We start from the raw sequence: 18,258 nt of genomic DNA, 5'->3' as shown, positions 1-18,258 counted from the left end.
GTGTTCCCCAGAAACACTTTTCTTTCCTTTACAGGGGTTGTGCCCTCCCGGATCGCTCTCCCCTCGAAATTTCACACCATCACTGAGGCCTGCCCTGCCTGACCTAGCTCGTCTCCTTCCCCTTTACTCTGACTCTGCTCTACTTTATCTTTTTCTTTTTTTCTTAAACATCACTCAATCTTACTTCTAGTTTATTGCTTCTGTCTCCAGCCAGACTGTAATAAGTTCCAGGGGGGCTCTGGCTCACTGCTGGGTCCCCAGCACCCAGAACCTGGTACATCATAGACCCTCCCCCCCCCCCCCCGCAATAAATATGTATAAGATGAATTCTTTGGGAGTGTGCTTTTGAAAGTTGAGTTCTGCGAGAGCTGAGTTTTAGTAACTTCAGGCTCATTCACAAGTCAGTTTAAGCATATCCCTGTGGAGCAGGTGTGTGAAGTCTCTGCAAGACAAATAACAGGTGGGAAGAGAAGCAGGCAGGTGGAGAAAGAAATGTTTTTTGTTGTTGTTTTTGTTTTTTTTCCACTTAAAACCAGCCACTTATTTATTTTTCCTAAAAACCAGCCTTTTTTTTTTTTTTTTAGACGTTTATTTTTGAGAGAGAGGGAGACAGAGTGTGAGCAGAGGAGGGGCAGGGAGAGAGGGAGACAAGGAATCCCAAGCAGGGTCTCTGTGCTGAGCTGTCAGCACAGAGCCAGACAGGGCTCAAACCCATGAAGGGTGAGATCACCACCTGAGCCAGAGTCAGATGCTTCATGGACTGAGCCACCCAGATGCCCCAAGAAAGGAATGTTTTTAAAAGTGGACCCACATCCCCTCACAGAAGGAACAGTAGTTTTGTGGGGCACGACGACAGTTTCTCCTAGCCAGGAGATAAAGGAAAGCTGGGGAGGGGGGTTGGAGATTCAGGCAGCCAAGGACAGGCTAAGCAGCGCCCTTTTTCAGGGTTCTTAATGATGCAGTTTGAAGTGTTGGGGTTCGGAGCTGACGACCAGGAAAGAATTCTTGAGATGTCTTCGGTGGAAAAAAGGGTGGTTTTATGAAAGCACAGGGACAGGACCTGTGGGCAGACAGAGCTGCACTAGAGTTGGGAGGAGTGACTGATTATATAAGATTTTCTATCCTAAGAAGGCAAGGATGATGTCAGGGTCTCAGGAAACTCAATCTGTAGGTTTCTGGGAGTTTGGCTATTGATAAAATTGCTTTTTGCTTGTAAATCATCAAGATGATTACAACCGATAGAGACTCCTGTCCTGCATGACTGTGGTCTCTTATCAGTTGACCACTTGTTTTTCCTCTAGCAAAGTATTAACATTAAGACAACTGGCCATTCTTGGAGGAATGTCACTCTGGAGGACTTGTCAGTGGGCTGTAAGTTGTAAAGAAATTTAATTTTCCATTTACTGTTTCCCACATCATTAAGACATGAACCTCAAAACAAATTCCACCTCTGAGAAAGGTCCAAAGTAGAGGACGCACTGTTTGGAAACAGCTAAGTGTTGCCTAAATTACTTTATTGAGAGGCAATGTGATTAATAAAAACAGCCCAATAGATGATTAGTGATTGTTAGTAATCCTAGTGGTTGTTTTGTAATAATGGTTCTATTTTTAGTAAAAGCACTATTACCTTGAAAAATATGCCCTAGGGGATGCTGGCGGTTTGAAACAGGAGATTGTCATCAAATACAGGCTTTACCACTCCAGCCTCATTGCTACAGGCATATTCTTTAGGAGGGAATAAACTCCTTCCTGAGCACTGGCTTTGTGAAAGCAAACTAGAAAGGGAATGACAATTAACATAAACCTTTTGGGCTGTAGGCTGGAAGGGGGATCTCTTGGGTCCCTCCCTGTCTTAGTCCCAAAACCTCAGAGGGAACAGAGGCATCTCCATGGTGACTGGAATAAACTGCTCAAGGGAGCAAAGCCAGGAACTCACTCAGGTCGACAGCTCAGGGATTATGAATAATAAAGTCAGCACCATTCCAAGGCGATAGCTCTGAAGCTGGGCTCCAGGCCTGTTCCTGACACAGAGTGATAGAAAAAAGGAGCTGTAGGTTTCCATGGCCCCAAATAAACACAGCCTGCTCAGGCCATCTGGTGGCCTGGATTCTGGGAGAGGAGGGGGGTAGAGGAGAGAGAGACAAGCTACCCTGGGGTGGAGAGAAGAGCAGCTGGCAAGCTCCTCTCACCTGCTGCTGTCCCGAACCATCCAGAATAGAGGCCCTTCTGGAAGAAATGGGCCTGAGAGGTGCCACCTGTTCCCTTAAAAAGGTGGGCACTGAAGGCTGAGGCCTGCCTTCTCCTTTCCCTCCTTTGTCCTCCACAGGCTGAAATGGTGCTTCAAGAAGGGGACATTCACAGGGGCAAGAGGAAAGAAGGGAAAAGAATAAAGCACCACCAGGCCATTCCCGGCAGCTCGGGAGCTTGCAGGTACCAGGCCTTCTCTATGGCCTGTGAGTTGGGGGATCACTACCTTGTGGGGACCCACAGGGCCTTCCTTTCTTCTTTTCTGGACTGCCCTGAGTCAGACTGGCTTTTAAAACTGAACATGACAAAGAGCTAGAGAATGTGAAATATTGCATAGTGGAATTGGTGAGTTGTAGGTTTGGATATATATTTTTTAAGTTTATTTATTTATTTTGAGAGAGAGAGACCGCGCAAGCAGGGGAGAGGCAGAGAGAGAGAGAGAGAGGGAGAGAGAGAATCCCAAGCAGGCTCCTCATTGTCAGCAAAGAGCCTCAGGTGGGGCTCCAACTCAGGAAATCGTGAGATCATGACCTGAGCAGAAACCGAGAGTCAGATACTTAACCAACTGAGCCACCCTGGTGCCCCGGGTTTAAATATTTCTACGTGACTTCGAATTACTAACTTAACCTCTAAGCCTCAGAATCTCCATGAGTAAAACAGAGATTTTAGAGCTGCCTCCTAAGGCTGCTGAAGGTGCTAAGCACGCGAAAGCACTCAACACTGCCTGGCACAAAGTCAGCAGGCAACAAAGTTAGCTGCTGCTAAGGGATGATAAGGAACTTCTTTTTACTTTCAGAGATCGGGTGGCTTTTACTTTTTGTTTCTCTGCAGCACTGGGGTGGGAAATCCAGTCTTACTAGCTCTATTCCGGATGCTAAGACCACCTTCCTCTCCCCATCCAACACTCCCCACCCCCTGGGGGCAGGGCAGATAGAGTGTGCCTCCTGGCAGGAGTGAGTGGGCAATTCTGCCTCATTCTTCCAGGAACCTGCTTCCTTCACCACCACCTGCTATCTGCCTGGTCCCCAGAAAACACCCCTAGGCTTTCAGCTGTTTGGCTGCAAATCCCCGGGGAGTGGAGCTCAGGACTCTCAGCTCCCCAATCCCCAGAGCTGTGTGATGAGAGGTGGGGGTGTGAGATGCACAGAGACAGGACCATGGCCCCAGGGCCATTTCTGCTTTTAGAATACTGGTGCATTTTTTATTAAAGAAGAGAATAAAGCATTTGTAAATATATTTCTCTCATGTATACTTCAAAGGTGACGCGCTGGTCGGCTGCTACAGAACTGGGGAGCAAACAGGCAGGAGCCCTTCCCCCACCCTATCCCCTCCACCCTAGATGACAGAGACACATGGAGGGCTGGGAGCTGCCCAGCTCCAAAGGACAAAGGGCTCCAAGATGTGTGAACGGAAGGACCAGCCGACAGCGCTCATCACAGTGCTGCCCAGAGAGCAGGGTGGCGCCTCCAGGGAGGTCGGGCATGCTTGTTACGAAAACCCCTTTACCCCTTAGAAACAGATAAGGCATGAAGGTCCCTGCTGGATTCCCAGCAGAGGCCAGGGCTGCCGCCTTCCGCGGGGCTAGGTAGCTCCTCTATTTTCTAGGATCTCAGGATGGGTAGCAGAAGGAACTGGAAGCCCCGAGGAACTGCTCAGGGCAAGCTGGAGGCCTGGACATCTCTTAGCTGAAGCTGGACTTTCTGAAGCCTTAAAAAGTTTAGCCTGTGACCCAGCTGGGTCCTCAAAAGACCCCCACAAAGGTGAGAGGTTAGGAACAAGCATTTTACGGGAGGGGGGAGACATGGTCTCCACCAGGTCCCATTTCAATACTGTTCAGGACAGGGTGGGGAATCTTGGGGAGTCCCCCGTGAAGGGGGAGCAGGGGCGGATGCTAGGACCACTGGCTGGTGGCACACACCTGGGACATTCTGGGGGCAGCAGTCATGATCTGAGGAGGGGTCGGCCTGTGGGGAGCATGGGAGTGAATGAGACACATCATGGTCCCTGAGATGGGGGCAGGCAGAGGCTAAGCTCGGCAGGTCAGAGGTGGCGTGCAGAGATGGGGGCTCCCCACCACCCAGACTCCTGGAAGGCTTAACGGCCGGAAGGCATTTCCAGGGCTGGAGCCCCAGGAGGCTGGCTGTGAGGGAAGCAGGTGCACTGTTCATGTATGGCTGCCGAGGGGCTCTCTGTTCCCCTCCTCTGATTGGCTACAGATCTGCAGTGGGCTGAGGGTCTCTGGGGAGAAGCCCGCCTCACCAGGGCTGGAGTTGGGGGCACTCGGGGCCTGGCCGAGGCTCTGCATGGCAGGGGCTGTCTCTGACCTAGTCAGGACTCTGGGGGATGGGGCAGCTGGTGCTAAGGGGATGACAGCGTGTCACAGCTGGGGAGAAGCAGTGGGTGGTCCAGGAGACCCCTGGAACCAGCAACAGCTGGCTCTGGGATCCTCCTTCAAGTGTTTCCAGTTGTGGGAAGGGGTCAGGGAGACCTTGCATTGCAAATCTCCAAAAAAAAAAAAAAAAAAAGAAAGAAAGAAAGAAAAGAAAAAGCCAGATAGTCCAGAATGGCTTTCAGAAGCCTGGCCACGAATCTGAGAGCAAGGCTCAGGGTCAGGAAGCCAAGGGCTGGGGAGCTGGGAATCCCCGGGGGAATGGGGATGTTTGGCTTTGAAACTCTTAGCTGCGTCTTTGGGCTGACGCACGATGGTGGAGGGTTCTGGGCGATCCGGGAGGTGTTGGACACCTCCCAAGTCAGCAGAGAACAGAATGGGTCCCCCCCCACCTCCCCACGCTCCCTGGGCCAGGCAGCAGCCTCCACTGGGCTATATTGCTGCTAAAGGGCTCCCTCACTCACCAGAGGCTGCATAGCCCAGGCACGAGAGGCCCTGTGACCTGACCCTGGGGGGAGGCTGCAGGCCGGGAAAGGGTCACTTGCTGCTGTGCGTCTTCACTTTGGTGGCATTGATGTCGGCCTTGGTCTTCTGGATTCTGGAGAAGATCTCTTTGAAGAGCGCCTTGTACTCGGGCTGGCTCTGCTCCAGCCGCTTGTCCACAGCCTCCACGTGCTGGCTCAGGCTCTTCTCGCCCACCCTGGCCTCCCCCTGGCCCTCCTCGCCCCCGCGAAGGTCTCTCCACGAGCTGTCGCGGGAGATGGGCCGCGAGGTCTGCACGCCAGCATGCCGCACCCCGGCGCCGTGCTGCCGGCACTTGCTCAGCAGCTCCTCGTACTTCTCGAGCAGCGCGTGGTACTGCTCGTCCACTTCCCGCAGGATGGACATGCCCCGCTTGCGCACGCTGTTGGCGTGCAGCGTCAGGTTGCCCGCGTGCCGGCTGGCTGGGTCTTTGGCCACGATGGCGTTGAGCGCCGTGTCGCTGCAGCTCTTGCGGACGGCATGGCCCGGGGAGGCGGCCGGAGAGGCGACGCCGTCCTGGGCGGCCGAGTCGTCCCCGCTGCCGGGCTGGGGGTCATCGGCCTCCGGGGCCTGGGTGAGGGGCGCGAGCAGGGCCTCGGCCAGGTGGTCCTCCCGGCCCAGCAGGTAGGTCTTCGCCTGCTTCATCTGCTGCAGCTCCAGCAGCTCGGCCTCCAGCTCCTGCACGCGGAGGCGGCAGCCCTCCATCTCGCACAGCTGCCGCTCCAGCTCCGCGTACTCCTGCAGCACCGCCGCGTACTCGCGCTCCGCCCGCTCCTTGCGCTGCCGCTCCTGGCCCATCTGGGAACGCAGCACACCCACCAGCGTCTGCAGCCGCTCGTTCTCCTGCTCCAGGGGCCGCGGGCCCAGCTCCAACGAGGAACTGTGCAGGCGGAAGGCATCCTCGCACCTGACGGGGAGCAGGCCGGCAGACATCTGGTCACGGCCAAGGTCCCGGGTCCAGCTCCCCCACGCTTAACACATCTCCCGGCCAACGGGCACGATCGTCTGTCTGCTCCTCTGGAGCCACCCTCCGCCCTTTCTCTCCCTGCTCTCTGCCCTGGGCGGCTGACCACGGTGACCTGCGTCAGCCAGGTTTCTGCTCTCTCCTGAGCTCGACCAACGGGAGCCACCGGCAGCAGGTCCGAGCGTGGGAGCAGAGGGAGGTCAGGGAAGGTCTTCCCCAGATTCCTTCCCTGGTTAGTGCTGGCCAGGCGGCACCTGCTTGCCTTCCAGTAACCTCCTTCCCCTGGCCCCTTCAGGCCTAGGGGGGACAGCGGCCCCTCACTGTTGCAAGCCTGGCGTGCTGCAGTGTCCCTGTGGTCTCCCCACACCTTGTCCACACCCCTTCATCCATCACGCCTCAGTTACTCCGTGCAAGGTGCTGTCTCCTGCCAGGACCTTTACTGAAACACCCACTAAACACACAATAGGTATTTTTTATCTTAAGAGGTCATCCTGTTAAGGTTTACTGAGAACTGAGAGGTGTAGTGGTTAACTCCTCCTGAGTTAGAATTCTGGCTTAGTAAAGAGGCGACCTTGGATAAGCTCACATAACCTCTGGGCTTCCGTTTCCTCATCTGAGTAGTGGGGATGATAACACATACCTCGCGGGACTGCCACGGGAATGAAAGCGCTGCGAGTGGTGGGCACACGGCCAAGGCTCACTAAATGCCAGCTGCCGCCTGTTGTTGGCAACAGGATCAGCCCCTCCAACAGCCTGACGATGCACCGACTCTCATTCCCACCTGCCGCCTGGTGCCCACCCTCTCCTTCCTCCGGGACTCGGGGACGCCGCGCAGGGTCCGGACTGCCCCCCACCCCCGCGGCACCCTCGCCTACCGGGGACTGGTGCACAGCTCCTTGAGACAGGGGAAGGTGTGGATGGTGCGCCTGCGTTCCCGCTTCTCCCGGCGTGCTCGCAGCTGCTCCAGGCCCCGCAGCTGCTCCACCTGGGCCTGCAGTTCCTCCACCTGGGCCTGCAGGCGCTCGATGGTCTCCGTCAGCCTGGGGGTGGGGTGGGGACATACATGGGAGGGTCTTCAAGGGGACAGGGCCAGCCCTCCTCGCTGCAGCCCCGGAGGGACTGGGGGTGGAGGTGGGGACAGATGGGCAGCCTTGGGCCCCGCTTCCTGGTGCTGAGGTCAGAGGGAACTCCCTGTGTGCCCGAGGACCCGCCCGGCCCCTCCAGGGCTGAGCTGACCATCCTCCCTGTGCCACCTCAGTTCCTCCTACACCCTCCGAGCCCTTATCACCCTGCACGGCAGTAAGATATTTACGTGCCTGCCTTCCCGCCCAGGCTGTGAGCTCCCAAGGGGAGGGAATGTCTCTCTGTATCCCCGTCACTGTGTCCGCAGTGCCTGAACAGAGCCTGGTATCTAGCTGGTGCTTCAAGAAGGGCCGTGGCCTGAACGTGAAATCCACCACAGTTGACAAGGGCGATCTCACCACCATCCCGGGGTCCCAGGCCCGGGTTTCTGGGAGAAGGAGCATGAGTCACACCCACCAGACCATATGCCCGCCGGCAACCCAACCTGACCTCCCCCTCGCTCGCCCCCCAGCCCGCCACCCGGCCCTCACCCATGGATCTTCTGCTGGGCAGCCTTACTCTCCAGCACCAGCTTCTGGTTGGTCAGCTCCAGGTCGCGGGCTGTCAGGTCCAGCTGTTCGTACACTTTGGCGTGCTGCTCATTCATGTGCCGCAGCGTGTCCAGCTGCTTGGTTAGGTACTGGAGGGGAGAAGGCGGACAGGGCTGGGGACGGTGTGCTCACGTGGGCCATTCTCCTACTTCTAGGAACACGTTTGCCTGGAGGTATTGGTCTGCAGCAGGGGGGCGGGTAATGATGGTGGAGCAAGGGCTGCCTGGGATAGTTGTACAGGTTGTGAACCGGCACGAGGCTGTAGGGCCAAGGCTGCGTCCTCTAAGAGGGCACCTTTCCCTAAGTTATACAAGGGCATCACAGGCCAAGGGGTCCACAATGGGGGGGGGGGGGAGGGAGCACGTGCAGGGCCTCCGTGGCCCCTCACCTCGATCTCCTGCACTTGCTCCTCATTGGTGGCATACATCTGCTGCAGAGACTCCTCCAGCTCCTTGTTCCTCTCCAGCAGGGTCTTCCCCAGCTCTGCGGCCAAGTGCAAGTCTAGTGGAGAGGGGGCAGAGGGTGGGAGAAACATGAGCAGCTGAATGGGCTCAGAGGACTCCCGGGAACGTTCCGAGCATTCACTCTGTGCCTTCGGGACTCCAAGACAACCGGGACACGAGCTGGCCTCAGGGAGCCCGCAGGTCTGGGAGTGGATGAAAGCCGGGAGCGAAGACTTTACACTGACCGTCGCTTCTGCCTGCAGTGTCCTCTCCCCAGACACTCCCAAGCCTCATCCCTCCTCACCTTCCAATCTGTGCTTAAATGTCACCTTCTCCAGGAGCCCTTCCCTGACCGCTGACTCAAAACCACACCCTCCCCCGCCTCATACTCCCTCTCCGTTTAATTTTTCTCCTTCGCGAGTATCACCATCTAACTTACCAAAATGCTCATTTATCGTGTTCATGTCCCCCCCCCCACCGCCCGACTAATTGTAAGCTCAGAGGGCAGAGATTTTGCCCATTTTGTTCACTGATATCCCAGGCCCTGCAACAGCAGGGGCATAATAAATATTTTCTGAAAGAACGAGTGAGAGGAATGTGCTAAGAGAATCGACAGACGTGGGGCCAAGTGCCCTGGGATGATAGGTAAGGGAGAGCTCACTCTTCCTGGGATCAGTGGGAGGCTCAGGCAATGGGCAGCTTTGGGTTTGGAAGGGTGACTAGGAGCTCGCCGAGCGGCGAAGGAAACAGAAAGACTTGCTGGGTATTAGAATCGGATGAGGGGCGCCTGGCTGGCTCAGTCAGTAGAGTGTGTCACTCTTGATCTCGGAGCTGTGAGTTCAAGCCTCAGGTTGGGTGTAGGGATTACTTAAAAATAAAAAAAAATCTTAAAAAAAAAAAGAATAAGCTATGCCTTTATTAAAAAAAAAAAAAAATTGGATGAGGCTTCAGAGCTCTTTGGCCCAACCTCCTTATTTCATGGAGGCCAGGCTGGAGAAGGAGACAGAAGAATGACCCATCCAAGGTTATGGCCACACTGGAAGCAGAATTCAGGTCTCCCGGCCCTGGTTGGGGACCATCTGGTCCTAGTGACATACACCCCTCTCAGAAACCTCCTTTCTCTGGGCAGCAAAACCATCATCCTCTTCCCCCCCACCCCCACTCCCCCCAGCAGCCCTGATTCTTGTACCCTAGGACTGGAACCTGCTCTCCCCTCCCCCAGCCAAAGGTGCATGAACACTGTCAGAGAGGCAGTCAGGGAGGGGGTCTAGCCTGTTTCTGGGGGGCTGTGTGGTGGGGGGGAGGATTAAAAGGAAGTGGCAGGTGCTGGTATTCCTAAAAATTCTCTTTAGTGGGTCTGGAGTTGTGTGAGGGCCCCTAGACATTTGGAGTAGATATTCCTCCGTATATATGCCTCATTCTTCTTAGAAACAAGGGAAATAACATACTTATTATCATAAAGGAAAAATGTATTATTTCTTTTATTTATATATATTAAAAATTATTTTAATGTTTATTTATATTTGAGAGAGAGATAGTGCTTGAGTGGGGAGGGGCAGAGAGAGATGGAGACAGAATCTGAAGCAGGCTCTAGGCTGTGAGCTGTCAGCACAGAGCCTCACGTGGGGCTCAAATTCATGAACTGTGAGATCGTGACCTGAGCCAAGGTCACTGACCGAGCTACCCAGGTGCCCCTATATATATATTATACACACACACACACACACACACACACACACACACACATATATTTTAATGTTTATTTCCTTATTTGGAGAGAGGGAGAGAGTGCGGTGCGCGAATGGGGGTAGGGGCAGAGATAGAAGGAGACAGAATCCGAAGCAGACTCTGCATAGTCAGCACAGAGCCTGATGCAGGGCTCAAACTTGCAAACCCCGAAATCATGACCTGAGCCAAAATCTGATGCTTCACTGACTAAGCCACCAAGGCACCCTGAGGGAGAAAAAACCTTAAGCAGACTCCACGCTCAGAGTGGAGCCCGATGTGGGGCTCAGTCCCACAACCCTGGGATCATGACCTGAGCCCAAATCAAGAATCAAATGCTTACCAGACTGAGTCACCCAGGCACCCCAAGTTGCTGTGCACTTTAAATGAGTGAATTAGATGGTGTGTGAATTACATCTCAAAAAAGCTGTTAAAAACAAAAACAAAAACAAAAAACCACAAAAAACAAAACAAAACACTTTAGGCAGTTTAATCCAGAGACAGAGACTGATGTTAGGGAGCAAGGCCCTTAAAGAGGTTGGTGATAGGCTCTGATTGGGTTTACAAGGTTCTTTTTTTTTTAATTTTTTTTTTAACGTTTATTTATTTTTGAGACAGAGAGAGACAGAGCATGAATGGGGGAGGGTCAGAGAGAAGGAGACACAGAATCTGAAACAGGCTCCATCCAGGCTGTCAGCACAGAGCCCAGAGCCCGATGCGGGGCTCAAACTCACAGACTGAGAGATCATGACCTGAGCCAAAGTGGGCCGCTTAACCTACTGAACCACCCAGGCGTCCCAGGCTCTTTTCTTTTTAAAATCACTTTAAGGTTTGTGTTAAGTGTACTTGATGTGAAAAATCAAGCAGCACAGAAAGGTTAAAAATGGTGACCAAAAATTACTTGGAAATGTACCTCACATATTCTTAGATCTATAACTGGGAATTCCATAAACAAATGGATATGGCCTCAAATGGTTATGACAGAATGGTTATTTGTAAGTAATAGAAGTTACAGTCTGTGTGTGTGGCATGAGAGGAGAGGGGAGGAAGCAGGTAGATGAAAATGCCCCATTTAGAGAAAGATGCTGGTCACATGCTGGTCACCATTCTTATAAACAGCTCTCTGGGCTTAAAGCAGCTATAGCTACAATTTTGTATGAACAGGATGTTTTTTGTACCTGCTTTTTTCACTTAACAATTTGGCATAGGGGTGCCTGGGTGCCTCAGTTGGTTAAGCGGCCGACTTCGGCTCAAGTCACGATCTCGTGGTTTGTGGGTTCGAGCCCCGCATTGGGCTCTGTGCTGACAGCTCAGAGCCTGGAGCCTGCTTGGGATTCTGTGTCTCCCTCTCTCTCTGACCCTCCCCCGTTCATGCTCTGTCTCTCTCTGTCTCAAAAATAAATAAATGTTAAAAAAATTAAAAAAAAAAATTAAAAAAAACAATTTGGCATAAAGAGTTGTGTCCACATATATCTACATGGCCACTTTTAGTGGATGTGAATATTCTATTGTATACAAGTCCCCAATAGCCACCCCTAAATATTGTTGTTGGAATTTTATGTATTTCCATTCCCCCCCCCCGTTGAAAATGAAACTATACAAAAATTCATAGTACAAAAATCTTTGTGCAAATCACTGCCTATATCCCGAAGATACTTTCCCAGAAACAGAATTACCAGGACAAAGGGTAGGCCTACTTGATTCATTCTGCCAAAACGCTGTCCAGAAAACTTGAGTCTTTTCCCCATCAAGAGCTCGTTCCTTGAAACATCCCTCAATCTAGGCTGATGGTATAAATCCAGATCAAGATGTACAAGGGCAACTCTTCTGGGGCCGATGTGATGTGGTCCAGGGATTCAGGTCTTTAATGCTTTCCCTGTTCAGACAGTGATCCGTCAAGAATCCCCAGAGGACAGAGGGTCTCTATAGCCCCTCCTTGCGAGTTTCATAAATATGGTTGTTTCAGCTGAGCCCCTTGCTTGGCACCAGACGGGTCTGGGGAGGGGGTTTTCTTCTCAGAAGAGCCCCAGACAGCAGTGGTTCACAGTGGGCATTTTGAGAGCAGGACCTCAGGCTTTTTGTCAGCCAAAGCTGGGGGTAGGACTGATATTACCTCATGAAAGCGAGGGGCCTGGCTAGCCATGGGGCCTGGACAAAAGGCCAGGCTGCCTGTCAGGAACAAGCCTGGAGTCTGCTCCCACACATAAAGGTAAGGTTTTGAAACAGCCAGAGTGGAGTCTCCAGGCCGGGCCTATGCCAGGAACGCGGGGCCCTGTGCCCGGATGTCATCTGGAGTTTCCCAGACAAGTGCAAAGCTGCTATCCTGAGCAAGACTGCAAAAACTTAGCCCGGGAAAACACAAGCTGCTCTCCTAAACAGCTACCTCAGCCATTAAGAAAAAGAATCATATAGGGGGCGCCTGGGTGGCTCAGGTCACGATCTTGCGGTTCATGGGTTCGAGCCCTGTGTCAGGCTCTCTGCTGACAGCTCAGAGCCAGCAGTCTGCTTCCGATTCTATGTCTCCCTCTCTCTTTTTCTCTCTGCCTCTCCCGCCCTCACTCTCTCTCTCAAAAATAAATGAACATTAAAAAAGAAAAAAGAAAAATGATCCTGTAGATCTCAGAAGAAGCTTCAGCTTTGAGCAATTAACATCTGATGACGATGGCAAGAAAAACCAGGTGCCTGATACAGACCAGTAGGGGAATGGGCCACTTGCAGTATGAATTTATTCATTATGAGTTGGGCAGAAGTCTACAAAGTGTGAAGGCCTCTGGACCCGTCCGTCCACAAAGTGTGAAGTCTGCCGTTTAACGTCGTACAACTGCAGCCCTATGTTATGTCGAGGGCTCAGTGGAAATTCGGGAGCCCAGCAAGACCACCGCTAGCGCCTTCCTACTCTCTGTAATGCGATGGCGAACGTTTGGCTCACCCCCAAACAGTATCAGATAACTCAGGTATAAATGAAAAACAACAGAAGGCCACGTTCACCAGTGTTTTCTCCCTCGAGAACTGTCAGGGGGGTCTGTGAAGAGGCCACTGCTACTGATGCCGGCCCCTGTGTTGGCACTGGGGGCACGGGCTCCACGGCTGATCTGCTTGGCGTTCCCGCAGCTTAACCTAGAGTCCGAGACTTCAGGCTCCAAAGCTGAGTGAAGAAAGGTCAAGAACAACTGCATTTTATGTTTTTCCTTCCAGGTGAGCACGTGAGCTGGGCGTGTGTATTCCTGCCGCTGGCCGGCTGGGCCAGCTGCAAGTCACGCTATAAACCAGCCACATAGAAGCTTGCGCTGCAAAGGCTCCGCATGTAACCAGGCCGCCCAATGACTCAGGGGTGGGGAGGAAGGGAGCACAATAGAAGCTGTCTGGGGTGGGAGAAAAATCTCAGAGAGTGTCTCGGGGAAACTGGATCACAGTGCAAGCTAAGCTGGTCAAAGCTGCCAGGAGGGATCACAGGAGAGGTCTAGAAGGTGCAGAGCAGGGGACTGGCTGGAGCCAAGTGCTGGGGAAGGTACACCAGCTAGCAGAGGCCTGGCGGTGTCTCCGGACTCCGGGTGGAGTGCGGTTCTCCCTGGACCAGGGGTGGGGGAGGCCCGGGGGTGGGAGAATGGGAGAGCTGGCTAAGGAGGAAGTAGAAATCGGAGTAATAAACAGTCTGTTATGGCCAGATTAATGGTCACACTGGACCAAGCTGGGGAAGTTACCGAGTCTGAATAGGCATCTCCCCTGGACCCTGGGCCCTGGAGTTTTCTGGGGTCTCCTGTGGTGGGCTTCGGCAGTGTTGCCCTCTGAGTGCCTGCTGACGTGTTCCCCATGAGCCCCAGAGGCCTGAGAGGGAGTGGCCAGCAGCCAAGGGAATGTCTCTGAAAAGAAACCCTGAAATCCCACTGTCCCCACCGGTTGGGGTTGGGGTGTGGCCCCATAGACTCTGGAGCAGAGAGGTGGGAAAGGGACAGGGGACAGGCACAGGGAGGAAGGAACAAAGATAAAGGCGGTGAGAGGAGAAGATCTATCACCTGGCAGGGCTGCGGGGTTTCTGCTTACAACCTCCAGGGCATGAATGTCGGGAACTCTGGGTCCACACAATTGGGGTCCGGTCACCTCCCTCTCCTTGTCATGTCAGAGCTCTTGCCCAAGGCTGAGACTCAAGGTCAGGCACCCAGGGCTTCACATCTGTGACTCAGCAGCCATCTCTCGGCATGGAAAGAGGTACCAAAGGCCCACCATGCCTGGTCCAAGGTCGAGGAGGGAGGCGGGCAGAGAGGGAGAGAGCCAGTGTGCTTAACAATCAATGGCTTTTTCTATTTTTACAGGTGCTTGTGTCAGTGGGCGGAAGGAACATGGTGAGGATCTAGGACCTTGCTTGTCCCAACTGCCTCCCTCCACTGGGACAGAACGGAATCAAAGTCAAACAGCAGGCCAAGCTTCCAGAAAGTAAAATTGAGGTCTGCCCCCAGGGCAGGGGGGAAACAAACACAGAGGGGAGACCCAGCTGGCTGAACAAACCACTTCCTGAGCCACTCAGAGGCAACCAGGGAGCAGCTGGGCAGGAGAGAATTTGGGGGTTGGATGCAGGGAAGGGGGATGTTACAGGCACGTGAACCCCAGTGTAGCTGGCCTTCGGCCGACGCTTCGCCCCCCCATCCAGCTCTCTGTGCCGGGCTCTAGGAGGTGGTGCTGCACTGGCTGGGCCTGAGGCTTCCTCTGAACCCACCCCTGGCACTCTAGAAGCTCCTACTTTCTAGTCACACGTGGTCTTTTCATGTTGCTCTGTGCCTTCGTATGCCATCCACTCTGCCTACAATGCCCAGGCAGCCCTTATTCAACCCTCCAGCTCAGAGGGTCCTTTGCATCAACCTTTACGAGTCTTACACCAGAAGGCCCTCTGTCTCTGCTCTCATTGCCTTCTGCCCTCACCCAGGGCGAACAGACATTTGTGTTTTTTTGCTCAAGAAGTCCAATTTCTTCTGACACTGCCTCATTTCTGGTTTCCCTCCTTGTTCCTGGACCCTGGCTACTGGGGCTACAAAGCAAGGCCAGCTGCTGCAGACCAGCATGGCCATCCCCTACCCTAGCCCCAGAGCATGGCAGCCCGGCCCCGCTCGAGTCTCGACACCTCTCGCTCTCCAGAAGCAGTGTATCTCCCACCCCTACTCCCTGGCTCCTTCCTCCCACATCTGGGCCGGGCACAATGCCAGAGACTTTGTTAGGGGTGTGGGAACGAAATGAGACAGCAACAATATCAGCATCAGCCTCTCAGGAAGCCATCTTCCCAGGAGCTCAGCTTCCAATCTTTCCATCTAGGCCTGCCTCTTCCATGAAGCCCTCTTACCGTATCCTAACACCCACATTTAGTTACAGGCCCACCTCTACCTGCCAGGGTGCACCCAGGAGGCCAGGGCTGGGACTGTTCCCAGCTCCCAGGACGGTGTCTGACACTTAAATGTCAGCCTGATGGGTGTGTGTGGGATGCAAAATTTGGGGGGTAATGCCCAGGATGGGGGACCGGGCTGTCGCAGCCAGTATCGGACATCATACTCCAGGCAGGGAGGCTGAGGTTAGACTCTAGGGTGAAGAATATGGCAGAGTTCAGCCCAGCACCCCCAGTCCCACACTGGTCCCCCAGAAACCGATTAACCCACCACGCTCCTGAGTACAAGGACAGTCTCATCTACCAGCAAATCTGGCCACGTGGGGATGCGGGTCAGGGCCAGGAATCAAAGGCTCCAGGATCTGGTCAGATGCCTCACATGAGGGCAAAGCTAGGCATCTGGGGTCCCATGGATAGGCCACTCAGAGCATGGGGTGTTAGTAGACACTGAACCAGAGTTGTGTCCACACACCCGCCTGGCTTGCTGGGTGACAGTGGTCACTTCTCCTGGACACGTTTCCTTGCCCCTCCAGCTCTAACCATCCAAGAATGAGACACTTTGGGGGAAGAGAGGGTGGATTCGACTGTATTCCAGCAGACCTTGGCTCTGACCCTCTTAGGCCTCCTCCTCCTTCCTGTCCTACAGCTCCACCCCCTGTTTAGAGTGATGTCACATTGGCCACCTCATCACCAGATTCTAACCCCCTTCCAGCCACCCTCTCTACGCTCAGATGGGAGTGGGGGAGGTGGCTCCCCATTTACTCAGGCTGTAGTCTGGTGCATTGTTCAGAATGCCCAAACCTGGTTCCCTCCAACCACGAATCATTTGGGAAAAGGCGGGGAGGAAAAGGGCCTGGGGACCCCCTTCCCCTCGAGTCGTTTGGAGACTCCAAGTTTTTGCTGCTTCTCGGCCAGCAGGGTCCCCAAACCCCTATACCCTCCCTGGTAGAGGGTAAAGAAGTTGGGGAAACTTTCTCGGAGCCTTAGAGCTCAGGAATCCTGGCAGGGGAGGGTGCCACCGGATTTGGAATGGGATAACTTTCCCCTACACACACACACACACACACACACACACACACACACACACACACACTCACCATTCCTCTCAGCAAAACATAGCCAAGGAGCCACCTCCAGGCCTTCACAGACTTCTAGCCAGTACTCAGGCCCCCAATTATAGTAGGGGCGCCTGGGCAGTTCCTGCCTCTAAGATGAGGTGGGTGCTCTGGGGGAAGTATGCCCCTGTCGTTTGGGGAAAGAGAATGGCCGCTCCCCCCACTTTTGTGTGTCTCCGCCGGTCCCGCCCGGGTCTTCTCGGGCAGCGCTCCCTGTCTCCACGTCCCCATTCTCCAGACGTATCACTCTCGGAGTCCAGCGCTCCGGGTCCAGCCCAGCCCTCCCCGGGGTGATACTGCTCAACAATGGAGAAGCGGACAGGGGTCGCGGGGCGCACCCCGCTTTCCCGCCGCACCCACGCCGCCGTGCTCACCCTGTTCCAGGTCCTGCTGGTCGTACCAGGGCTCCTCCTCCTCTGTGAAGTCCTCCATCACGGCGGCTCTCCGCATGGCCCCGCGGGCGGCGGGCGGCAGGCGGGCGCTGCGGCGGCGCGGCTCAGGGCCGGGGCGCGGGGCCCGGGACAATGCGGCGGAGGCGGGCCGGGCCTCCCGCGTCGCGGACTCGGGCTGCAGTGCCCCCGCCCGCGCCGCGCCCCCTCGCCATCGGCCGCAGACCGGGAGCCCACGCGGGGCTGGCGCGCCGCCGCGGTCCGGCCCGGCCGGGGTCCTGCGGAGCCGGGGGCACCCGGCGGCGGCGGCACAAAGGGTGGAGGGGCGGAGACGGCGGGCCGGAAGGCGGCAAGGAGGGCCGGGGTCAGCCGGCACGTCTGGGGCGCTAGGAGTACGCGGGGGCCACGACGGGCGCCCGCTGCCCGGCTTCGGCCCGCGCTGCCCCCGGCCCGCCCGGCGACACCGGGTGCCGCCGCTGCATCTTGGCGGGGTCCGCCCCGCGCTTCCCTAGCCGCCCGCTTCGCGGGGTGGGGCCGGCCGCCTCTGACCAATCGGGAAACGTATGCAAAGATGGAGGCGGGGCCAAGGGCGGGATCTCCTTGGTGTCTCGGTGGGTCAGTTGCTGATTGAACCTCACCCTCCCTCTACGTCCAACTCCTCCAACTATGGCTCAGTGTTTGAAATGATTTTATTTTGTTTACCTGCTGTTGTCTCTCTCTCTCTCTCCCTCCAGATCTCCTGAAAGCACAGTTCTTGCCTCTCCTGTTCACAGCTGGCTCTTCAGTGCCTAGAACAGGCTGGCCCACTGGTAGCTTCCATGGGCACTCTTTGAATGAATGAATGTTAATTTACAATCACCTTTAAGAAGTTGAGTGTTTGAATATTTGTGGCCGGAAACTTCAGGCCGGGAGTGGCGAAGTTTTAGGGTGTGTTACCTGCATTCTGGACCTTTCCCTTTAAGGTCCTGTTTCCCTCCCCTTCCCTCTCCTTCCGTATTCTATACCCAGTTATACCAGTTAAAGCCATACATGATTTCACCTTCTAAGCATCCTTTCCTTAAAAGGGTCTCAAGCATTCATGTAACTGATTTTTATTGGACCCATCATGTGCTGGTACTGTTGTGGCATCCTGAGTATATCCAACTCTGAACATACGTGTCAAATATATCCAACAAAGGACTTGTATCCAGAATACAGAAAAAAATATCTGTAAGTCCAGTAGAAAAGTGGGTAAAAGACTTGACCAGGCACTTCACAAATGACCAAATGACCCAACAAACATGTGACAGGGTGTTCAACTTCTTTAGAAGGATCAACACTTGTAGGGGAAGAGAAAGGAAATGGGGTTTGCAGAGGTAGGAGTTGGGTTGAGAGGTGGCCTTGATAAAAGCCTTTCCCAACTCTGCACAGCTCCGGAATCTGA

General features: G+C 54.5%; 1 protein-coding gene across 1 annotated transcript; it reads right to left on the bottom strand.

Annotated features, from left to right (window-relative positions):
• Positions 1 to 3,430: 3,430 nt before the first annotated feature.
• Positions 3,431 to 16,978, bottom strand: CDR2L (cerebellar degeneration related protein 2 like). Its single transcript, XM_042967352.1, has 5 exons — positions 16,821 to 16,978; positions 8,184 to 8,296; positions 7,736 to 7,884; positions 6,998 to 7,162; positions 3,431 to 6,065 (listed from the first exon to the last, which is right to left on the bottom strand). Exons 1-5 carry the CDS (start codon positions 16,894 to 16,896, stop codon positions 5,174 to 5,176), a joined length of 1,395 nt encoding a protein of 464 aa, XP_042823286.1. The 5' UTR covers positions 16,897 to 16,978; the 3' UTR covers positions 3,431 to 5,173.
• Positions 16,979 to 18,258: the final 1,280 nt, after the last annotated feature.

Source organism: Panthera tigris, chromosome E1 (assembly GCF_018350195.1).
Source record: "Panthera tigris isolate Pti1 chromosome E1, P.tigris_Pti1_mat1.1, whole genome shotgun sequence".
NCBI lineage: Eukaryota > Metazoa > Chordata > Mammalia > Carnivora > Felidae > Panthera > Panthera tigris.
Note: the sequence above shows the minus strand (reverse complement) of the source record. Positions and strands in the feature narration are given on the sequence as shown.